This window comes from Chionomys nivalis, chromosome 24 (assembly GCF_950005125.1).
Source record: "Chionomys nivalis chromosome 24, mChiNiv1.1, whole genome shotgun sequence".
Taxonomy (NCBI): domain Eukaryota; kingdom Metazoa; phylum Chordata; class Mammalia; order Rodentia; family Cricetidae; genus Chionomys; species Chionomys nivalis.
In genome coordinates, this window is record NC_080109.1 from 22029483 (window position 1) to 22053586 (window position 24104).

General features: G+C 38.2%; 1 protein-coding gene across 12 annotated transcripts in view; it reads right to left on the reverse strand.

Moving 5' to 3' along the window:
• Supt20h (SPT20 homolog, SAGA complex component) overlaps nt 1-24104 on the reverse strand; it is a 34601-nt gene that overhangs the window by 790 nt on the left and 9707 nt on the right. For 2 of the 12 annotated variants that reach the window (XM_057756781.1, XM_057756779.1), the window contains exons 8-25: nt 22303-22419; nt 22139-22192; nt 20781-20920; nt 19476-19632; nt 19332-19388; nt 18157-18228; nt 16293-16450; nt 15276-15302; nt 14801-14833; nt 13694-13802; nt 13219-13318; nt 12797-12952; nt 10849-11155; nt 9964-10121; nt 6983-7038; nt 4760-4903; nt 1926-2031; nt 13-131 (exon numbers count right to left, since the gene is read on the reverse strand). In XM_057756781.1, coding sequence (XP_057612764.1) covers nt 13-131; nt 1926-2031; nt 4760-4903; nt 6983-7038; nt 9964-10121; nt 10849-11155; nt 12797-12952; nt 13219-13318; nt 13694-13802; nt 14801-14833; nt 15276-15302; nt 16293-16450; nt 18157-18228; nt 19332-19388; nt 19476-19632; nt 20781-20920; nt 22139-22192; nt 22303-22419 — 2070 coding nt within the window. Of the gene's footprint in view, nt 1-12; nt 132-1925; nt 2032-4759; nt 4904-6982; nt 7039-9963; nt 10122-10848; nt 11852-12796; nt 12953-13218; nt 13322-13693; nt 13803-14800; nt 14834-15275; nt 15303-16292; nt 16451-18156; nt 18229-19331; nt 19389-19475; nt 19633-20780; nt 20921-22138; nt 22193-22302; nt 22420-24104 lie in introns of those variants that run through there. The other 10 variants (XM_057756788.1, XM_057756787.1, XM_057756785.1 and 7 more) reach the window with 6 other exon arrangements.

Sequence of the window (24104 nt, forward strand, 5' to 3'; positions counted from 1 at the left end):
CTGCTAGATTACTTGAATCTGCTGCTGCTGCTGCTGCTGTTGCTGTTGCTGCAAGGCAGAGGAGAGCTGGAGTCTCTGCTGAGGAAGGCTTTGCTCAGGTCTGTTCTCGGCAGAGCCAAGCTGAGACAACACTACAGGAGAAGGGGAAAGCAGGCCAGTTAAAAAGTTTGAAGGCAACCAGGGTTAGAAAACACAGCATAGAAAATGAGAAAAAATAGAAATTACCTTAAGTAACAAATCATACCTATTTCAGAATAAATTTTGTCTCCTGCTAATTAAGGGTATCACTGATTCCAGAACATTCTGGCTATACAGAGGGAAGAAAGTACATAGACTAAAGTACTGCATCCCCCCCCCCCTTTTTTTTTTAAGTCTCATCCCAGGCTGGCCTCAGAACTCACAATGTAGAAACAGCTAACCCTGAATTCCTGATTCTCTTTTCTCCACTGAAGAACGCTTTGGTTATAGGTTTATGCATGGTACCCAGTGTTCTAAAGCTGAAACACTCTAGCACCTCAACTACATTCTGTCTCCGTAGCATCCTCGTTGCATCCCAATGGAACTTGATACTGGCTGGACCTTTGTCCGAAAGCCACCTTTATATGATGTACGTTCTTTTAAAATACAACATCCAGTGAGCTCACAGAGATGACTGACAGCTGATTGGGCCGTCCCTATCATTCCACATTCTCAAAGAGAGGTGAAAAGGCTGACCAGGCTTAAGTGAGTACAGTTTGCCTATAATTCTTTTCACAAATTTACTATGGCTATTTTAGAAAAATGACTTGTGTGGTAAAGGTTACAAATCTGCATTTGGAAATTCACAAATTCTAAATTACAGCTCTTTGTAAGAAATAGTTTCAAAACACAAGTGTGAATTACTCCTACTAAGGTACATCTAAACTTGAAAACTAGAAGTTACAGAAATCAAAAGCAAGCACACGGGGAATTTACTGAATCCTCAAATTCCATTATAGCTTTGCTAATTATTTTTATCAAAATTCTATCTCTTGGCTTATTCAAATGTGAAGTCAGAATTCAATACAGTATTACCTTTTGTTTACCATTTCCTACTTTCATTCATTCCCTACTTTCAAGTGGGAGCATTCAAGTTAGTTTCATATTTATAAACAAGGAGCTTACATAAGTTTTGCTAATTATAAAGATTTAACTCATACAATACAAACTGAGAAAAATTATGCAATGTAGGACAATGTGGTCCCAGGTAATTAAGAAAACAGAATTAACCACTGAAAACTGCTTTGACGGCTTTCTATGAACTCAGATGGACATGTAAAAGTTTGCCAGCTGGGGCTGGAGAGATGGCTCAGTGGTTAAGAGCATTGCCTGCTCTTCTAAAGGTCCTGAGTTCAATTCCCAGCAACCACATGGTGGCTCACAACCATCTGTAATGAGGTCTGGCGCCCTCTTCTGGCCTGCAGGCATACAAGCAGACAGAATATTGTATAATAAATAAATAAATAAATAAATATTTTTTTTTTAAAAAAAGTTTGCCAGCTAACCACTGTAAAGAGAACATATAAGTATGTGAGTCAAAGCTTTCATAATCAGCTGTCAAAGTAATTTTTTTTTAATTTATTTATTATGTATACAATAGTCTGTCTGCGTGTATGCCTGCGACCAGAAGAGGGCATCAGACCTCATTACAGATGGTTGTGAGCCACCATGTGGTTGCTGGGAATTGAACTCAGGACCTTTGGAAGAGTAGGCAATGCTCTTAACCACTGAGCCATCTCTCCAGCCCCTGTCAAAGTAATTTTTAATGAAAAATTCTTGGTCAGTTGTTTGTTAATCTTGTAGTTCACAGATTAAATACCTCAGCCTTTTTCTGATTACTGCTTTCAAGGAAGAAAAGGGAAATAATTTACACAGTGAGGTCCGAAGGAAGTCAGGATGATACCCACCAGCTGCCTGTGACTGTGGAAAACCTCCTACTCCAGTAAGATTAATAATAGCAGCTTGCTGAGCAGTTAAGGCCTGTTCTTGAGCAGTTAAAACTTGTTCAGATCCCTGAATTTAAAAAAAAAAAAATAGTATGTTACTTGTGCAAAAATGGCAAAACAAATTGATGTTCTTTGATGTATGAGGAAGAATAAACAGCTTAGGTTTCATATAAATTATGAACATATGAAGTAGCAAGCTTGGAATGAACAAAAAACAAATGCTAAATTAAAACCTCACATCACTTCCAGAACAGTTCTATTATAAAACAAAAGAAAAATCCAAAAATGCACAAAAGCAATACATTGGATACAATTTCTTTCCTAAAATGACCACAAAGACTATATATATATATCTCACAAATAGAGATATTTACTAGCAAGCTAGAATAATAACTAAAAACCATGAATAAAAATTAACTATCAACTACTAAAGCATTAAGCAAAAAAAAGAAAGAGTAGAAAAGGTATACAATCAGTATTAATAAAAGAAAGCAAAAAATTGAGATATAGAGGGTCTCTTACTAATTAGAGAGGTCAATTAGGCCATACTGATTCTAAATGTCTACACCTAAAGATAAAGCTTCAAAACCAGCTGTGGTGTTTCAAGCTTGAATCCAGTACTTAGAAGGAGGACAGAGGAAAATTACTGTTAAAATCAAATGAGAGTATTTTGTAGAATTAAAATAGAAATATAATGTATCAAAACTCGTGGAAAGCAGCCTAAGCAGAGCTGAGGAGGAAATGAACGGATAGAATTACCCAACTCAATAATTGAGAAAGCACTGTGCCTGTCAGGCTCCTGCTGCAATCCCAGTGCTTGGAACTAATGCAAGAGTTTGGTGCTACCCTGGGCTACAGAGTAAGGGCCTGTTGCAAAACAAACAATATTCACATACACTAAATATAATAGGTTTCATCACAATAAAGGATAAAGGCCACTATTTGGGATCTTAGGTGAAATAACTAAATAAATTAAGATTATAAGAGTTAAAATAATTTGGGCTGCAGAGATGGTTCAGTCATTAAGAGCACTAGGTGATCTGGAGAATCAAGGTTTGATTTTCAGCACCCAGTCACCCAGTGACTCACAATCATTTGTAACTTCAGTTCCAAGGGAACTGATAACCTCTTCTGGCCTCCTCAGGTACCATGCATAGCAATGGGACACAGTGCCCATGGTGCATAGACATGCAAGCAAAACACCCATACATATAAAAATAATAAAATTTTAACAAGATTGTCATCTTTGTCTTTTCATCCCTATCAAGATCATATAAAGTCAGAGAGAGAAAGTTTCTGATAAATTGTAAGAAAGGCAAGTAAAACTGCTGAACTCTTAAGAGGAAAATAAAAGTTTCATCAGTTGAATTTGTCAATCATATATCTCTTCACGACAGTAGAACACTGTAGTGTCTCAGGGAAGTAAGAGAAGCACTGTAAGACCCAACAAGCTCTTGACACATATGTGGAGACAGCAAGAGATGCAAAAGGACACATGGACCATGATTCCATCTCCCTACATGAGGCACTCAGGATGGTTAAGATCAAAAACACAGCACAATGGTGGTGTTTAGACTGAAGACGTTATCAGTTGCTTATACAGTTTCAATTTTGCAAGATTAAAGATACTTTGTGCAACAGTGTAAATGTACTCAATACTACTTAAATGTAAATGGCAAACAGCTGCACTGTTCACGCCTCTTCTCCCAGCACTTGGTGCTGGGGCAGAATGAATGGTGAATTCCCAGCCAGGCTCAAAAATAGCAACAACAAAAGCTCCAACACTATATTTCAGCAAAGGCACTTTTTCCCAAGGATGATCACAGAGCCCAACAGTGGAAGGACAGAACCTACCAGTCCTTTGGACTCATGTGCACCACTACCCATACATGGACATAAAGAAAATAAAATTTGTTAAAAGTGAAAGGATGAAAGGATGGATGGATAGATGGATGGAAGGAAGGAAAACTAGACATCTTATCAGTGAAGCAGAACCTTTTATGTACTAATAATATAGAAAGTTATCAGTTTGTCCCCTCTGATAGGCCTGCCAGAGGATGAGTTTCATCCACTGAAGACCTGAAGAAGTGAAGTTCAAGAGGGCTGATAGGGTAGTTTTCAGATCAGCTGAGACCCTTAAGGTGGGACCCAGGAATAAGTATATTTAGGTTCCTAAATGATTCTACAGAACAGCCAAAGTCCATGAACAATTGTCCTTTCTCTTCAGACTTCAATTTATTTAATTACATTCTAACTGGCAGTGTCTGCTTTTGATTTTGTTCCCACTGTCCAACTTCTGGCCAACACAGACAGATCCACTGCAACGGTAATAAATTTCTACAAAGGGGCTGGAGAGATGGCTCAGCAGTTAAGAGTACTGGCTGCTCTTCCAGAGGATCTGAGTTCAATTCCCAACAACTACATGGTGGCTCACAACCATCTGTAATGAGATCTGGCGCCCTCTTCTGGCCTGCAGGCAAACATGCAGACAGAATACTGTACACATAATAAATAAATCTTAACAATTATACAAACAGAAGATGATGGGTTAGTCAGTGGGGTCACCTGCCACTACCATTAACTGTTTGGCTGTGTGACACTACTTGTCAAGATGGAGACCTCCATTTAGAGCAGCTATCATTAGAAAAACTTGCAGCTACTGGTATTAATAAAGAGAAACAACACAGGAACTATTTCTTCCAACAAACTAAAACAGTGGAAATGTATGAAAAACTTGTCCTAAATTAGTTTCACAGTGAAAATGCAAATACAGAAAGATGCTAAAAATCCCATACCTGCTCCTCTGGCTGCTGGGGACTTGAAGCTGAAGGCTGTTGTACAAACTGAGGAAGCTGTTGCTGCTGCTGCTGAGGCTGTTGTACAAACTGAGGAAGCTGTTGCTGCTGCTGAGTGTTAAATATGGGTGAACCACCAGGAAGCTATTCAGAATTTAAACAAGAATTAGCTACTTCCATTGTTCCCATGTAAAATATTTAAATTCCCTTACAAATATGCATAGATAATTAGCTAGGGGCCAAGCACTCTCCTAGGCTCTGAGGAAACAGATGAAGACAGCAAGAGAAGGACTGGAGATGGAGCTCAGCAACTGCTGGGCCAACTTTTAAACTTCCACATACACCACACAGAAGCAAACAAGCTACCTGCGCTTCATCAGGCTACACCCAGGAATTATTTTTAAGTCCTACTGCTTTCTTCCCCCGTATTATTTTCAAATATAAATTTCCTGCTTCTAGTTAATAGCTATCCAAATTTACAGTTTTTAAATATTTATCACTTCTTATGCTATCCTCACAAAAAAAATCACATATGCTAAGAAACTGAACAAAGTAACTGGGCATCGTGGCACACTGGAGCACCTATATTCATTCCTAACATCTGGCAGGCTGAGAAGGGAGAGTTCAAAGCCAACCTGAACTTCACAATCTGTCCTCAAAAACCAAAGTTATGACTCATAAATTTGTGTATGACAACCCATCTCCCAAATTTGTTCTAGTCTTTTAGCAATACCCCTAAAAATAACCATTTTAATAGACCAGGGTAAGGAATTCAAGGGCTGATTAAGAAAGTGCCTTTGCTGTAGAGACCTTTATCTTGCTCTTATTCTGAACCCAAATTAAATTTAAAAAGCAATCCTTTGGTTAAGAAAACCAAACCCACTAAATCTGACATAGTCCAGGCTCAGTATTTCTTTTTTACTAGTAGACAGAGTGGCTTTGTTCTCATCCTTTTTATCTGTCATGAAAGACTTCTCAAGACACATGCTAACATGAAGCAGTATGCTCTAGCTGTGCCCACATTACCAGTGCACAGCTCTGCCACTGGCCTGCACATACTGACAGTGTATTTATACCACACAAACAGTTTTAGTTCAATCCAGACTTCCCTATCAGTTATATATGAGGTTGGCTCATATATAATATGTCCAGTATTGCCATTTCTCAATAATCCACAGTTCTGTATTATCATCAGATCTTTATCTTCAAGTTTGCCTTTAAGTTCTCTGTAGACAACTATTTCCAAATTACTAGTTTAATATGTGACTGTTAAAGAACCGTGGGGAAAAGAGTAAAGCAAGTTGAGGGTAACAGCAGAAAAACACAAAAGGTTCAAACATCTAATAGTATGTAGCGTCTACATTTTAAACAGTCACGTGCACAATGAAAGGAGAGGGGACACTCTGCGGAGGAAAAAAGGGGACCAGTGTGGAAGGAGCAGGGAATGAAGATAGGTGAATATAAGTAAGGAAAAGGACATACTATAATGAAAGCCATTATTTTATATGCTAACTAAAAGAATTACACATAAAGAAGGGGAAGTAGAACAAGAGAGGGTAATGGGATAAGTAACTTGAAGCACACAGAGGGACCAGGAAGTAAAGGAGCTAGCATGGGACTCAGAGTGCTCTAGTCTTTAGTCCTCGTCTCCTCTCTCATGTATTGCTAGGTATTCAACCTGAGGTCTTGCCCATGTGAAGCAGGTGGTCCGAGCACTTAGGCTCCATTTTCTATCTCTTTAGAACACAGTGATATTGTAATGGAAAAAAGGTAAGGCGGCCACATCATTCGGTATATATTAGACCCAACGAACATTTATAGAATGACTAGTAGTTATCTACCGCTGTATTAAGAAAGTATAATCTTCCTTGAGGGAAATAATGCATACCACAGTTTTGAAACCTCCAAGCACAAAAACTCAAGGTGAGCTAACAGCACATACATGTCTGCAAGTGCTCGTAGCCACTACTGCAGGCTGGAGCTTTTCCAGGACCACCTCATTGGGGTAACAAGCTCTTGATCAGACAGGGACTAAAGCCAATGAACGCTGCATCTATAGAACACCTAGTATTTTTATTTGCACTTAACTACATAAAGGTAGCAATACACATACCCCTAGAAGATTCCAGATAGACTTCAAAGTTTCATATGCTAACATGTATATAGTTGTTTAAAAAAAACAAAATATAAAAATTTAAGTCAAAAGCACTGTTTTATGTTTACCTGGAGTAGATTTAAAGGCCTGAGACTTGAAGTATTCTTTAAACCAAACGGGATACCTGTGAAATAAAAGTAATGGTTATAATAGAACTGAAAGCATTACAAATGAAAATTTAGACTTCAACATATGAAAATACATTACTGTCCTTTATCCAAATGATTAATTTACACATAATTTAAAAACCCTTCAAGAACAAAAGAACTGTTTTATTATTTATCACTATTGACATTTTCTTCAAAGGTGCGGGGTACTAGATATAAACTATATTCTACATTTCAGACTTCTTCACTTCTCATACTGTTGAAGAAAGTCATCTATAATTACCTACACATCGTGAAAGGAACAAAACTACTGCCACTGTGCAAGCACATTTTTTTTTGTTTGTTTTGTTTTGTTTTTCGAGACAGGGTTTCTCTGTAGCTTTGGTGTCCGTCCCGGAACTAGCTCTTGTAGACCAGGCTGTCATTGCTGGGTGGTGGTGGCGCACACCTTTAATCCCAGCACTTGGGAGGCAGAGGTAGGTGGATCTCTGTGAGTTTGAGGCCAGTCTGGTCTATAAGAGCTAGTTCTAGGATAGGCTCTAAAACTACAGCAAAACCCTGTCTCAAAACAAAAACAAAAACCAAAAAAACAAATACCAATCACCAAAATGTTAAAAGAACACTAACTTTTGTAAAGACAAAAAACAAAGTTATGATATAATGGCTTATTCCAAATTTAAGGAAAGGCAAAACAAAGTACTAGCAAGATGACTCACGGGTAGTGGTACTTGTCACCAAGCCCTGGTGACCTGAGTTCAACCCCAGGACTCACATGGTGAAGGACAGAACAGATGACTGCAAGCTGTCCTGATCTCACACATACAGATATAAAACAACATTCTTGGCAGACTGTATAGCTACAGTCTGCTGACCCTGGTCTCTAAGTATGTGCAAATTAGACAGTGCATACATTTTAACCCAGCCCTCAGGAGGAAGAGGTGGAGAATCTCTCTGAGTTCAAGGCCAGTCTGATCTACATAGTAAGTTCCAAAACAGCCAAAACAAGTACATAGTGAGACCCTGTCTCAAATGGTGTGCCCCACAAAACATAAAAATATGTGCAAATTTTGTTCACATCAATCTGAATACAGATTAAAAATTATCTACTCTAGATACAGAGTAGGGAGGAAGACATAGGAAGTTCTTAAAAAATTAACAAAAATATATGTAGTCCTCTATCAGATGTTATTTATAGAAAAAGGTATAGAAAATTGGTATGTGATGCCATCAAAGCCTTGTACAAGAACCTGAAGAAGTCTCAGATGTGTGCCCTTCAGGAAACAGTCCCCGAGGAGAAATGGCTTGTGCTACCCCTGCTGTGCAAACATGTATCAGTGCCTGGCATCCACTTAGTGTCTCACTGTGGCACAGCATACAAAGGAACATGACTCCTGCATGCAGCTTCCCAGCTTATCAAAGGCACTGGTAGACTTCCTCTTTCTCCTAAGGACCAAGTAAAGTCAGAATGCAAATGACACTGAGTCTGGGGAAAGAATTAAATGGCTTCTCTAAGGACAGCAGTGGAGCAATGTAAACCTAGTACCCTAGAAGCTCCTTACACATAAATCTAAATATCTAAAATTCTGGATGTGACTTTAATATCCATGGCTCCTTCTCATCAAAATAAGCACAACGAGAATTAGAAAATAACAACATATTTACATTATACTTTCTAGGTTTTTTCCATAACCGAGAAAGCTTTTGGTTGGTTTATTTCTGAGCTGCCTACCCATTCATTAAAGGGCATCATAACCAGCACACTTGTTCCCAATGCTTTGGGCCACAAGGTAATAACTACTACTACTATAAAGGATGGCAACGAGAATGTTCCTAATGACACAGGTACAATGTAAATACTGTTTGACATGTATTTATTCTCCTATGAGAAAAATTATTATTACTATCACCATTTTATTTCTGGGGAAAATAATATAAAAAAGCAACTTCCCAAAATTACACAAGTAAAAATTTAGGTTTTTAGCTACCATGCTAAAAGCAATAGAACATATATTTTTATTGTCATTACTATTGACAAGAATAAGGTCACTTATTTATTTATTATTATTATTATTTACACAAAGCCGAAGACATGTGTACAAACTTATAGATTTAACAAATTTCTTCCCAGAAGCTGTTTGCTAGGTGTATCAGAACTAAAAAAGGTCTTTTAAGTATCTGAGAAATAAAACCATGAATAACATTTAGTGTTTTTAGTAATGTATGTCCTTAAAATAACAGCTTTTAAGTCTGGGTATGGAGACACAAACCAGTCATCCCAGCTCCGGGAGGTGGGAACAGGAAGATCAGCACATACCAAGCAGGAAGTCAGTTTTTGAGACCCTGTTGTTGTGAAATATTATTTTAAAATGTGTTGCATTTGTTCATGCTGTGGAATATTTGTTTAATGATGCAAATATGTTTTGCATTCTTTCATGTTACATTTGTTTAACTCCCTGAAGCTGTGTTACCTTGCCTGTCTACAACCCCTGATTGGTCTAATAAAGAGTTGAATGGCTAATAGCAAGGCAGAAAAAAGGATAGGCAGGGCTGGCAGACAGAAAGAATAAATAGGAGGAGAAAATCTAGGAGGAGAGGGCAGAGAGGCAAAGGAAGAGGACATCAGCTACACAGCAAGCCATGGAGTAAAAAGTAAAGAAAGGTATACAGAAATAGAGAAAGCTAAAAGCCCAGAAACAAGAGATAGATAGGATAATTTAATAAAGGATGACTAGAAATAAGCCAAGCTAAGGCTGAGCATTTGTAAGAAAGAATAAGACTTTGTGTGTATTTATTTGGGAGCTAAGTGGCGGGCCTAAAGACCAAAGAGTAAAAACATCAAGAACACCCTATCTTTAAAAAAAAAAGAATCACTACATACAAATAAACACACACACACACACACACAAGATAAACGAGAGACTTTCACATGTACTTATTCTAACCTGTCTGAGAAGTTGCGGGCAATGCACTGGGCAGTGCATTTGTTAGGAGACATCCTGAGGGAAGAAGGCCGCTGCCCAGGCTTTTTCCTGCAGGAGTCATGGTGCCAGTGTCACAGCCCAGCACGGAGTTTGAGGCACTCTTCAGAGCCTGGGCTCCACTGCAGGGTAAGGAGCAGAGCATTACACACTAGGAACGCAAATACAGTCTCGCAGTTCTTCAGATTAAAAAACTATAAAACAAATTCTGTCTTAAAAATTAACTTCACCAGGCACTGGTGGCACTCGCCTTTAATCCCAGCACTCAAGAGGCAAGTGGATCTCTGTGAGTTCTACAGAGCTACTACCAGGACACCTAAGACTATTACACAAAAAAACCCTGTCTCAAAAAACCAAAACAATAAAAAAAATTAATTCCTAGGGCAAGTGACGTGGCTCAGCAGGCACCTGCCACCGAGCCTGAAGGTGAAGATGGTGGTGGAAAACCAACCAAAACCTGCAAGTCATCCTCTGACCTCTACATGTGCACTGTGGAATATACACCCCCAAGAAATATAATAAAATTTTTTTTCAAAAAATTCAATTTCTAGGCTAAGTTTCATTTTAGTGTTAAAGTGTGACAAGCCTGGCTTACGTAATGAGCACATCCTTAGACATTTCAGAGTGAGGAGTAAAGCCCTGCCCTAGTGATTCAAAGATAATAACAACAGACAAATGACAAAACCTGGGCAACTGTGAGATACACCTGTGTGTAGGTAATAGTTTGTTACTAAATTATACCATTCACATGAAGCAGCTCCTAACTATATCAAAATACCATCTTTCAGTGTAATGTAAAATTTGTTCTTAATCTCACAAATAAAACAGTCTTTAACATTGTCAACTTACCCAGCAGAGCTCACTACACTGATGGAGTTAAGCCCAGCAGAGTCAGCCATGACCGGGGAGACCGTGCTTCCTGTTGTTATAGATGTTACCATGGTAGAAAGAGGAATGGTTGTCACAGGCATTGCCTGGCTCAGAGCCCTTTGCTGCTGAGCAAACTGAGTGAACAAAGTGGGCTGAGGGGTGAAGCCTGAATCTTGGGGAGATGGGGTGGCTGAAGGGGTACTAGGAGTTGAGTTCTGAGCATCAGGAGGGTGTGGGGCCGATGAAGGGGTTGGTGTAGGAGTAGATGGCTTAGGAGTTCCAGATCCTGCTCATTGAGAAAAATAAAAATTGCTAGTTTGTTATAAATGGCCGGTCCTTTTTAAAATAAGGTTAATGGAATTTTACTTAGCACTGATAAATTTGTTCCAATTTTTTTTTTTTAAAGCAGTGAACTGCAAGTGTTAACTCTCTACAAGATCCATGAGTGTTGCTACACTCAATTACAATTAAGGATGCAGTATATCATCTAACACCCCACTCCAGATGCTATCACATAAACAGTGGAAGGACACTTACACTCTACCACAACACCCACTGAAAGTTAGTCTCCTACATGCTGTCTTTTGTCTACAAGATTGAAAAGTTAATTTTTGTTATTTATGATTTCAATAGTTCAAGACTTCCTTAATACTGCTTACTTAGTTTAACTGAGATAAACTGAACATTTTTAGTAAGCTACACAAGGTTATCAGTTATATTTGGCACCAAGATATACATGTTTAATTCCCAATATACCAAGTTTACCCTGACAAATTTACAAAGAGTAAAGCAAGTACTGTGTAGATAATACTGCATCTTTAACAGTAACTGTGTACTTCTGTTTAAATGTAGAATGTATAGAAAAATCTGTCGTGAATGAAGTATGCACAGTTTATCAACTTTAAAAAAATAAAAACAAAAAAATGAAACCAAAAAAGTAAAGCAAAAGCTCTTGAGGTGTTTCCTTTTTAGCTTTCATGTCCTGCAGAAAGAAAGGAGAGAGATGTGAATGTCCAGAAGCTGTCACCCCACCCTGACTTAACACAACTGTGTGCAGCAGATCACCACAATCCACACCCACAACATGAGAAGTATGAATAAGACTTTCAGAAGATGTATTTATTTTTCTTTGTGCAAAACAAGAAGGCAGAAAAATTACACCTTTTGAGCTATCAGGATGCAGATGTTAAAACTAGGACCATCCTAGCACTGTGCAGTACACTGACAGCACACATTAGCAACCAAGCAAAAAAAAAAAAAAAACAAAAACAAAAACAAAAAAGCTAAAAAACTGGAATCCCCCCCCCCAATTAGTACCTAATATATTCAGATAGTCATTTGAAAAAATTCTCCCACATTAAACCTAACACTCCTATATTGCCTCTACTTGTGGTTAAAAAGGGTATCCAAAAGTGAAAATTCTACTTTCCTCTGTTCAGATGATCACATTTAGTGACAGCTTGAAAAAGTGTGGAAGTGCATGCTCTCAAATACTACTCTTCAGTTTATTGCGTATAACCTTGGAACCTGCTGGTGTCTTACACATACAAAAGTAGTACCTCCAATAATTCACTCTCACATTTTCTTTTTGGTATCAGCCACAGTTTATATAGTAAGAAAAAGATACTAGGGGGCACTGAAAATAATACTCTGCAACCTTATTGCCCAGTAATTTTTAAAGAAGACAACAAGCTTATAGGCAACAAGCCTGAAAGAAAGGTATACACTGAGTGCACACATAGATACAGAAAAGCAAATATAATTACATTAAACATGTAATATACACAGCCAACAAGAATTCTACCTGGAGTTTCATGCAACTTATGCATTCTGACTTCACCATTCACAGACTGAATAAAAGCTGCCTTCAAGAAACACTACTGCAAAGCTTTATGAAAATTTTTGCAAGAGTTAAATCATGACTCACTCTGTGAAGAGCTGGCAGGTGACAGGGCGGCAGGAGAAAGCATGCTGACTTGACTGAGCTCCACAGATGATTTTCGAGAGAGACTTGGCTTAGATGACGGAGGAGGAGTTGGAGACTTAAGGAAGCTGCTGGCCTGTTGTGCTGTAAAATAGTTACCTGGAAGAACACAAGTTATTTCCTAGGGCTGGAAAGATGGCTCAGAGCACTTGCTAAGCAATCTTAAAGACCAAAGTTCAGACCCCGCCACACACCCAAGCCAGCTACCTACAGAAGCAAAGGTATATATATACATGAACACACACACAAATAAAATTAAGTCTTTTCCTATATTCATAATTCAAAAATTCTGTGAATTATCAGAGTAAAGTAAGTAACATTTTAGGAGAGAGGTGACTATTAGGTAATATAGTCGAGGATAATACCTGAGGAACTATTTCCTGAGCTTGAGGGAAGTTTGATGGGTGGGGGTCGATGTTTTACTCCCTTCCCCAAAACTGAAGACTGAACAGACACCGTCTCAGGCTGCTGAGGAGTGACATTAAACACAACTGTTAATACTAAAGCTAGTATCATTCTAATTTCCACATGAAAACAAGTTACAACTGCAAAGTACTCAGTATGAGAACTGCCTCAGTTTCCCATGGCATCCACAGACTGTAACATACATGATGATATGATATGAGACTCAGGAAAAAACAAAGTGAAAGAAAACCTGTCACCCCTGTCTACCTTCCTTTAACAGGAATAACAGCTTATACCTATCACTGAGTACTTTTGAAGCTTTCAACCATAAAGCTGAATTATTAAAAAGTTAAAAGTAAAAGCAACTCCTTTGCCCTTCACATTTCTCAGGCTCCTTGAGAAACAAGGCACAAGGCACCACTGGTGCGAACGTACCTCTGTCTCCTCTCCTGGACTGAGACTGGCTGAACCACTAGAGCTATGTGACATCTTCACTGGGCATTTGGCTTCGTTCTGGACCAACTCCTGGTACTGATTGACTACCCTGAAATATTAGGAAAAAATAGGTAAGGATTACCCAAATTTGTCTTAAAGACAAATCATACAGAAAATAAGTAATGTTATTACTGGAAAATAAGTCCCACCAGACTTAATAGAAAAATCAAAATGAGGCACTCCACCACTGAGTTATAAGTGTTCCCTAATTGTCCAACCACAAGTGCTGAGACAAACCGGGGGCCTAAAAATGAATTCTCATCAGTTATGTACCACAGATCTACTGTTCCATAGGAGAAAGGCAATTAGTCTGGTCAAGAGTTCAAGGCCAGACTGAGCTACATGAGGAAATCCTGTTTTAAAAAGTGTATTTTGGGCTATGGAGCTGGATAAAAGTGCTTGCCACCAAGTCTGACAAAAACCTGTGTTTACTCCCCTGAACCTACACGGTGGAAGGAGAATCAACTCCTGCACACTGCCCGACTGCACAGTGACAACACAAGTTCACACACTAAATAAATGGAATGAAGAGAAGCGTATTCTAATCTTTCCCATGACAAAATAATGTTTAAATCTTTTCTGCTAATCAAGATAAAGGCATATAAAGGCACCTTTTAAGATCTTACTTCAAATATAGAAATTATAAAGGTAACTATAAATTTAATATCATCCTTAATTACAATGTAAATAAACCAAAAAAACAGAAAATAAAATTTTCATTCCCTTCCCTTAGACTTGGATTATAAAGTTCCCCCTTAAAATCGTCTTTCTCAGATGTCTAAATTTTCTTACCTAAAACAAACTGTACTTTAAACATGGTCTTTATTTTCTTAATTCGATGAAAAAACATCCAGGGTATTAAAATACCATGAAAATGGCCTATGAGATTGTAATATTAAGTGATTTAACCCACGACCTAAGAGTACATGAGGTGATGTTCAGACACGTGTAACAGAACCGACATCTGTGACTCCGACACAGAACACCCGACCCACAAAGATGCAGTCACACCCGGTCTGACCAACGAAAGGGGCAAACGCACTTTACCTCTCCGCGTCAGTCTTGGACCCGATGATGAACCTAAAAGGTCACCGAGAAAAAGAAGTATTAGTAAGAATCTCTTAAAACATCTTAGGTTAACCTTTATAAAATCTTTAATACATAGCAATGTATCATTTCATTAAAAAATTAAACTTGAGAAATAATGCTCAAGTTTTACATTCATCCTAAAATAATCATTTTGGCTGATTTGCCTTAGGAGAAATTTAATGTTTAGTTATTATTATACAATCTGGAATAAAATTACCAAATACCACTATACACATTTACAAACACTGTACTACTACAGAAAGACCTGTGGCTTTCCATTCATTTAATTTGACTCTAGAAGTCACTCTTAAAATTATTTTAGACAAGGATGAAAGCTTATTCCCAACTCAAACAAAAATCTTGTCTAAGCTTTTTTTTTAATTTTGACATTATAACAACATACAAAAACAAGTGAGTCTTATTTTTTAATTACCAATTTGAATGATCATCTGCAGAGGAGCTGTAATATAAAAATAGAAAAGCACTCAGTCAGGGCAAGCCAAACTTAAGTTCCCCAGCTCTCAGGTTCTGAATATGGAAGGACATGGACGAGCACAGAGCCTCCAGAATAACGGCAGAGATAGCAGTTGTCTCCTGGAAGCAGTTCCCAGAGATGGAAACTGAATTTTCACAAAGGAGGAGCGACTGTGTCATCACACTATTGACATGCTGGCACAATTACAATGGTGGATGTGTCTTTAGTGGTAGAATCTCAGAAATATGCATAATCAAAACAGCTACTAGCTGTTAACTGAGGAACTGTTGCTTTTCTTCTTGCAGACTTTTACCTAGGTATGGGTGAAATAACGCTAAAACCCATCATTCTTCACAAATTTCAAATCAATTTTAGTAAAAGTTTAAACAATAATTTGACATACAACTGACCTTGACAATTTTTCATTTTCCTGAACTCTTTTCCATTTTTAAAAACAGTATGAATGTTATTAAAAAAAAAAAAACGAACTAATAATAAAAGTAACCATACAATCCAAATTACCCCAGCCCTCAAGAAACAGATACAGAGGCAAGCCAATCTCTGTGAGTTTGAGGCCAGCCTAGTTTCCATAGCATGTTCCAATCCAGCCAGGGATACACAGACCCTGCTCACACTCCCAACCACAGAATCAAAACTAAGTATTAGTATCCTGTACTTAAAATGTACCATTAAGAAAATCAACTACATAAACTGCCAACAACAAAACCCTAAGACTGTCCTTCAGAGTCACCACAAAAACAATTAGCTACACTTAAAAAAAAATGACTATGAATAACTTAGAGAACATAGCAACTGCATTTTGACTTTATTCACATCCACTGTCAAAATATACTGTTATATAAATTAAATATCAAACCCCTAAAGGAAAATGGTATTTACTAGTTGGCAGTTCCCTGGTAGTTCTAAGTAAGTTCTGGATGCCTCTGTGGGTTACATATACTCAACAGGACTCACTGGGATGGAGACATCTGACTGTCATTTTCTTCATCTGCTTTCCATGGCTGTATTTTACCATAGTAGAGTGGATCACCAAGAGACTGCAAAATGGTCAGTTTTGTTTTCTGATACTGAGTACCACCTTCACATTCAAATACATAATCGTCTTTTACATCCTGAAAAGGACAGAGAAACCCAAATAGTATCTTCTCAAGTGGCAAGAAAATAAATAAGTAAGCAAGTAAGTAAAACTGACTTATGTCTGGTATATACATGGCACTAAAGAAATATTTAAGGCAATATAAAAACATCAAGTTCATGATGATTACACGTTATTGAGTCATTCACTAGGAAATTGCTAAACATTTCTACAAGCATAATGAAAATCATAGCAAACATTAACTGAATATTGCCACAGCACTTAACAAGTGATATCCCACCCGACTGTCAAACACCACCAACTCATGGCTGGCATGGCCATTTCCACATCATGGGAAAAGAATTGGTCGGGTATAGTGGCAAATGTCTTTAACTCCAGCACTTGGGAAACAGAGGCACGTGGATGTCTTTGAGTTCAAAAATCAGCCTGGACTACCCAGTGAGCTCTAGGCCAGCAAGGACTATAAAGTAAGACCCTATATCATAAATAATCAACAAACAAACAAATGGATGAATGAAAAGGAATTTCACAGCCCAAACCCTCATAGAGAACTACTGTACAGGACCCTTTCTTCACACAGGTCTTTATGCTAAGTGTCCAATGCTGCATCTCATCAAACCTGACAGACATACACAGAGCTTCACACACTACACATACAACTGTAATTTTAACAATGTGAAAATAAAGTCTGAAGGTGGCAATGTTTTTGTCATTGGCCATTCATATAAAACATCCTGTGTCCATAAAACCTTATTACTTTGCCCCCATTATTCCAATTTCTCCCTTTAAGAAATAACTACAACGAAGCCTGGCACTGGTGGTGTACACCTTTAATCCCAGCACTGAGAGGAGGCAAAGGCAGCAAAAATGGCAACAAGGGTGAGACCAGCTGATGAATACAGCAAAATTCCAGGCCAGCCTGGCCACACAGAGAACTATGTCTCAAACAAAGACATCTTTAACAGAACACACTAGTTTGAAACAAAAGAAAAATGAAAACCACCAACATGCATCAAAAACAAAAATGCAATTTTGTTTTCCTGTAAGACAGTCTCACTATGTATCCCAGGATGATCTCAAATGCATCCTTTCCCAATAGGAGCGTCCCTAGTTCTGGACTTTTAGTTATGTACTAGGTTTGAGACTTATTTTGGTTTTTGAGTAGCTCCCTATGTACTCCAGGCTGACTTCTAACTTGTAATTATGTTTCCTGCCTCTGCCTCCAAGAGCTGCGGCTATAGGCATGGGTTATCATACCCCACTCATAAAAATTTATTGTTACATTAAAATTGCTCTGTAAAATGAAAAACACACTTTAAAAAATATTTTTCTTGCCGGGCGGTGGTGGCGCACGCCTTTAATCCCAGCACTTGGGAGGCAGAGGCAGGTGGATCTCTGTGAGTTCGAGACCAGCCTGGTCTACAAGAGCTAGTTCCAGGACAGGCTCCAAAACCCTGTAGTTTTAAAAAGTTATACATTACAAGTAATTTTCTGTTTAATAAATTCAGAAACCAGTTTATAAACAATATTGTTAGCGAAATGGTGGGGACACACCTGACACTTGGGCAATAAAGGCAAGAGGGTCAGTATGTTTGAGGTCAGCCGTGGCTGCACTGCAAATTAGGGGCTCATCTGTGCTACAAGAGACACTGTTTCAAAACAAACAAAAAAAATAAACAAGAAAACTGCATTATTAATGAAAAAACTAGCCTAATTACTTACATGGGCCGGCCAGACTGTTGGTTGAGAGTCATCAGATTTGATGGATTTTTCCACTTTAGCATATTTCTCCACCTAAATAATAAAGACATGAAGTAAAATGGAATCAGTATCTGAACAAAGAGAAGAACCTGCAAAATTCAATAAGAACAGAGTGAACATAAGGGTTTTAACTACCAGTATCACCGAACACTTGTATTTAATGATGTGTTTAATTAAGGGTCTATCTAGTATGTGAAGCTACAGATGATTAAGCAGTTAAGAGCACTACCTGCCTGAGGGCCACACGTGACACAAGAAGACAGTATGGCTTTCTTTGTTGGTTTGTAGACATAGTCTATTAATGCCTTTGGCCTTGTTTTCAATTGTTATAACAATACAAAAAGCATTATTGAAATAAATAACTTTGAAATATGAATCATACTAAATTGAGTAAGGGCTGGTGAGATGGCTGAACAGATAAAGGTGCTTGCTACTGAAACTGAAGACTGAAATTCTGAATTTGATGCCTAGGAGCAATGTGGTAGAAGTAAAGAATAAACTATGATCTTCCACACACGTTATGGTATGCACATGCACACACACATACACAAAGTACGTATATAAAGATAACTGAGTAAATAAGAAACTCTAAAAGACACAGGAAATGAGATAAAATGCTGTCCTTCATTAACGCCCTTAGCCACTTAGAATTTGTGTGTCTTCAAGATTATCAGTAAAGAATAGTGCTGGGAGTTCCTAATTTCAGCCATGGCTCTAATATTACTAATCTTTAAACGTTACCAGTTTAAGTACATAAGCATTATGAGTTAATTATGAAGAAATACGACAGAAGGACACTAGACCATGGCATTATATAAAATATGCCACACTCTTTTGAGACTTTATCATTATTCCTGCTCCTAACTCAGAACTCTAAACGTCCTTATGAAAGTGAGGCTGTATTGGTGGCCCTCTCAGAATGTCTTGAGCTGTGAAACTAAGAGCAGGATCATCCCACATTTGAGGACAGCCTGGGCTAAACAGCACCAAGTCCAGAAACACAACAAACTTACATGACTGATGTAAACACACAGCTTCTTAAAACGAGACTTTCAAAAGCAAGTTTTCTGGTTTATTTTCTCACAGCATTAGCTACCTAATGAACTTTGGCCCTGTGCTAGAGGGCAGCCACTCACGTCTACTTCAGAAGGCACAGCCAGGTTACAGGGGCTCCGTTTCCACATGTCCACACACTGAAAGTTTAAAGCAGTATAATTACACCAAAAAACGTAAAACAAAGCTAGCCTGTCAGAACAGTGAGCTCCTGAAGAACTACTTACATTTCCTGCTTTAGAGATCTTGAGGTCATAATGCTGACCTGCTTTCCTTTCCTTCCGTCTTTGTAAGAAATCAAGTAATCTCAGCTGAGGAGGAGGAGGACAATGAGACAGGTCCTGCTGCCGGTTCAGGGAAGACCTGGAATACCTCTTCAAACACCTACACAAATTAGAACACACAAAACAACAACTCATAATCTATATGGGAAAGCAGCAGCGTGAATTAATTATAGATTAAATCACAAACACCTATATAACACTCTCACACCAGCAAGCTTTAGGCACAGCAGAAACAAAAAGAACAAGACAAACGGTCTGAGCGCTGGCCGAGAGGTTGGGAGTGCCTCCCGCGGAGCCAGAGGTCGCCGGTTCGAGTCCCGGCCATGTGTGTGTGTGTGTGTGTGTGTCTGTGTGTGCTTGTGACGTCATTCATCGGAGGGAAAAAAAAAAGTTTTGGGGGCTGGAGAGATGGCTCAGCGGTTAAGAGCACTGCCTGCTCTTCCAAAGGTCCTGAGTTCAATTCCCAGCAACCACATGGTGGCTCACAACCATCTGTAGTGAGGTCTGGTGCCCCTCTTCTGGCCTGCAGGCACACACTGACAGAATATTGTATACATAATAAATAAATAAATAAATTTATAAAAATAATAAAATCTCTAGTGATATTATTAAAAAAAAAAAAAAAAAAAGAACAAGACAAAATTCTCCTGACCATGTAGCCAAGACGATTAAATCCCAAAACGGAGAGGCAGTCATTATAAATTAATCTCTAAGACAGGCAGTAGTGGTGGTGGCACACGCCTTTAATCCCAACACTTGGGAGGCAGAGGCAGGTGGACCTATGTGAGTTTGAGGCCAGCCTGGTATACAAGAGCTAATTTTAGGACAGGCTCCAAAGCTACAGAGAAACTCTGTCTCGGAAAAACAAAACAACAACAAACTCTCTAAAACTGTGATTGTATTTTCTTGAAACTTGCAAGTTACATTCTGTTTCCTTGCTGTTTCCAATTAGTGTTGTGAAAGAATGAAGCCATTGTCTTTCTGCTCCTATCTCATCTTTTCTTAGCCTCACAAGCTTTGTGAACAGATCATAATTTACAGAAGTTCCTTCGTTAAAAGACTGCAGACAATACTACTTTACAATAATTCAGGGAATGTTTTTTAAAAATTCTACCACACAAAATCATAATACAAGGCCATTAAAAATCCCATTTTCAAATTTAAAAGTGCAGCAGTGCCATGCTGATGGAAGGGGCACGGTGGCTAGCAACATTTAAGAGCCTGTGTCACATAAGTGCAGGCAATTACCGTTTCATTGGGCGAGTGTTCATTTTTTGCCGGTTATAGAGCAGCCTATTTGCGGTACAAGCTACTGCCACAGACGGGTCAAGACACAGTGGTTCTGCTGTAGCTAGAATCAGTTGGCTCTCAAGCAAAAGTTTGTCTTCCTGAAATACATAGGAGTATATGTCAGCTTCAAATACATTTTTGATAATGTTTACAAATATACATCATTTAACCCAGAAATATTCCTTGGATGTTTGCTAAAGATTAAAGTAACTGTAGTAACTCATTTGCACATTAATGTGTAAACCTGCCAAGATAAACAAACTTCTAATGAAAATTCAGTTATTTGAATACTGTATAAAATAGTCAATTCAAAGAGTTGAATATTTATTTGGCTGCCTAAAATACAGTTTGTTGGGGACATAGTAGAATTATATTCTCCCTTTGTTTACCAGTCCTCAGCTTAAGAAACTGATGCTTTACTGTTCTCCACCACTGACTGCAAGTCTGTCTTTGATGTGAAGAACTTTCCACCTTCTTATAGATGGGAAAAATCACAGCCCAGACTAAAGCTCATCACAGTTCATAAGCACATTTCATAGAGGGCTATTTCATTGCTGACATTTTCTCTTCACAGTAATAGATAAACAAGAGACAGAACTGGAGGATCAATTAGCTGTTGTCATTGCTAAGAAATCCTGTTACCAGGTATGGTGATATAGATCTTTACTCTGAGAATTCAGGAAGCAGAGGCAGCAAAATTTCAAGTTCCAAGCCAGCCTGAGCTAGATATCTTACCTCAAAAAGAAAAAGAAAAAGAAGAAAGGGAGAAAGGAAAGAAGGGAGGGAGGGAGAAAAGATAGGTTTTTTGTAGAATTTTAGAATCCTGAATGAAAGAAAAATCACAATCCATCTGTATTCAATGGTAAGAATAAAGCTTTTGTTTGATAGGACTAGCCGGACGATGGTGGCACAAACCTTTAAACCCAGCACTTAGGAGACAGAGGCAGGGGGAATCTCTGTGAGTCTGAGCTCAAGCCTGGCTTATAGAGGGAGTTCCAGGACAGCCAGGATTGTTACATTAAAACAAAAACAAAACAAAACAAAATCAAATCAAAACAAAACAAATTTCACATTAGGCTTCATAAATTAACTTAAGCGTAGTTTATCAGCAAGGATGGAAGCAATTTGGGACTGCATTATAAAGTTCCTTGAGAGATTTCCAAATGTACAGACTTTAAAATCCTAAAGCTCCTAAGGGAATCTTGATTTCGCCCAAATGTCCAACCCAACAAACCAATCAAACGTGAGTAAAAGGAAACCTCTCACTGATGCTTCACACTGTGGGGGGCCTACCTGGGATTAGAGAGAGAACTAACCTGGGTCCATTTATGGTTGTCACTTGTTATAGAATGAACATCACAAACTAAAGTCTGGAAGAAACAAAACATTTTAAAACATGTATGTTCATACAAATATATGGACATTAAACAAAAATCCAACTAAAACAACACCCAGTACTTCCTAAGTAAACATTCTATACCTGCATTGTTGGACGTAACAGAATGTGCCTGCTTTGGTAACCAGGAGACTTCATATTACTGGACTGCCTATAGTCACGTATTTCTGCTATCACACATCCACAATGAAAAATATTAACCTGTTTTAAGTAAAAAAAAAATTCAGTAAATGACTCAAAATAAGCAAAATTATACTGAATGTTTGAATCTTAAAATTCTATACCTTCAATAGATATCTTAGTGGATACACCACTATATAAACTACTAAACAGGATCATTTATTTTTATGTGCATCATTATAGAAAGCAATTTAAAACTGTTAATAGTAGATTTTTTTTTCTTTTTTTTTGCTTTGGCTTTGCAAGTAATGTTAATAGTAGATTGACTGCATCTACTGACATCCAGAATGGCTTTTACATTCACCTGTGACAGACATTACTGCAGTTCTTTTAATAAGAATGAGGTTCTTCCAAACAAGTGGAAGACTTGTATGACAATAACTTTAAATCTTTGAAGAAAGAAATTGAAGAAGACACCAGAAAGTGGAAAGATCTCCCATGCTCTTGGGTAGGAAGAATTAGCATAGTAAAAATGGCAATGTTACCAAAAGCAATCTACAGATTCAATGCAATGTCCATCAAAATCCCAGCAAAATTCTTCAAAGACTTTGAAAGAATGATACTCAACTTCATATGGAAAAGCAAAAAACCCAGGATAGCCAAAACAATCCTGTACAATAAGAGAAACTCTGGAGGCATCACAGTCCCTTACTTCAAACTCTACTACAGAGCTACAGTACTGAAAACAGCCTGGTATTGGCATAAGAACAGACTGGAGGACCAATGGAACCGAATAGAAGACCCGGATATCAATCCACACATCTTCAAACACCTGATTTTTGAGAAGTAACCAAAAAAATCAAATGGAAAAAAGAAAGCATATTTAACAAGTGGTGCTGGCATAACTGAATATCAACATGTAGAAGAATGAAAATAGACCCATATCTATCACCATGCACAAAACTCAAGTCCAAATGGATCAAAGACCTCAATATCAATCTGAACACACTGAACCTGATAGAAGAAAAAATGGGAAGTACCCTACAACATATGGGCACAGGAGATCGCTTCCTATGTATAACCCTAGCAGCACAGACATTAAGGGCAACATTGAATAAATGGGACCTCCTGAAACTGAGAAGCTTCTGTAAAGCAAAGGACACTGTCATTAAGACAAAAAGGCAGCCTACTGACTGGGAGAAGATCTTCACCAACCCTGCAACAGACAAAGGTCTGATCTCCAAAATATATAAAGAACTCAAGAAACTAGACTTTAAAATGATAATTAACCCAATTAAAAAATGGGGCACTGAACTGAACAGAGAATTCTCAACAGAAGAAGTTCAAATGGCCAAAAGATACTTAAGGTCATGCTCAACCTCCTTAGCGATCAGAGAAATGCAAATCAAAACAACTTTGAGATATCATCTTACACCTGTCAGAATGGCTAAAATCAAAAACACCAAGGATAGCCTTTGCTGGAGAGGTTGTGGAGAAAGGGGTACCCTCATCCATTGCTGGTGGGACTGCAAACTCGTGCAACCACTTTGGAAATCAGTGTGGCGGTTTCTCAGAAAAATTGGGATCAACCTACCCCTGGACCCAGCAATACCACTCTTAGGAATATACCCAAGAGATGCCCTATCATATGACAAAAGCATTTGTTCAACTATGTTCATAGCAGCATTATTTGTAATAGCCAGAACCTGGAAGCAACCTAGATGTCCTTCAATGGAAGAATGGATGAAGAAAGTGTGGAATATATA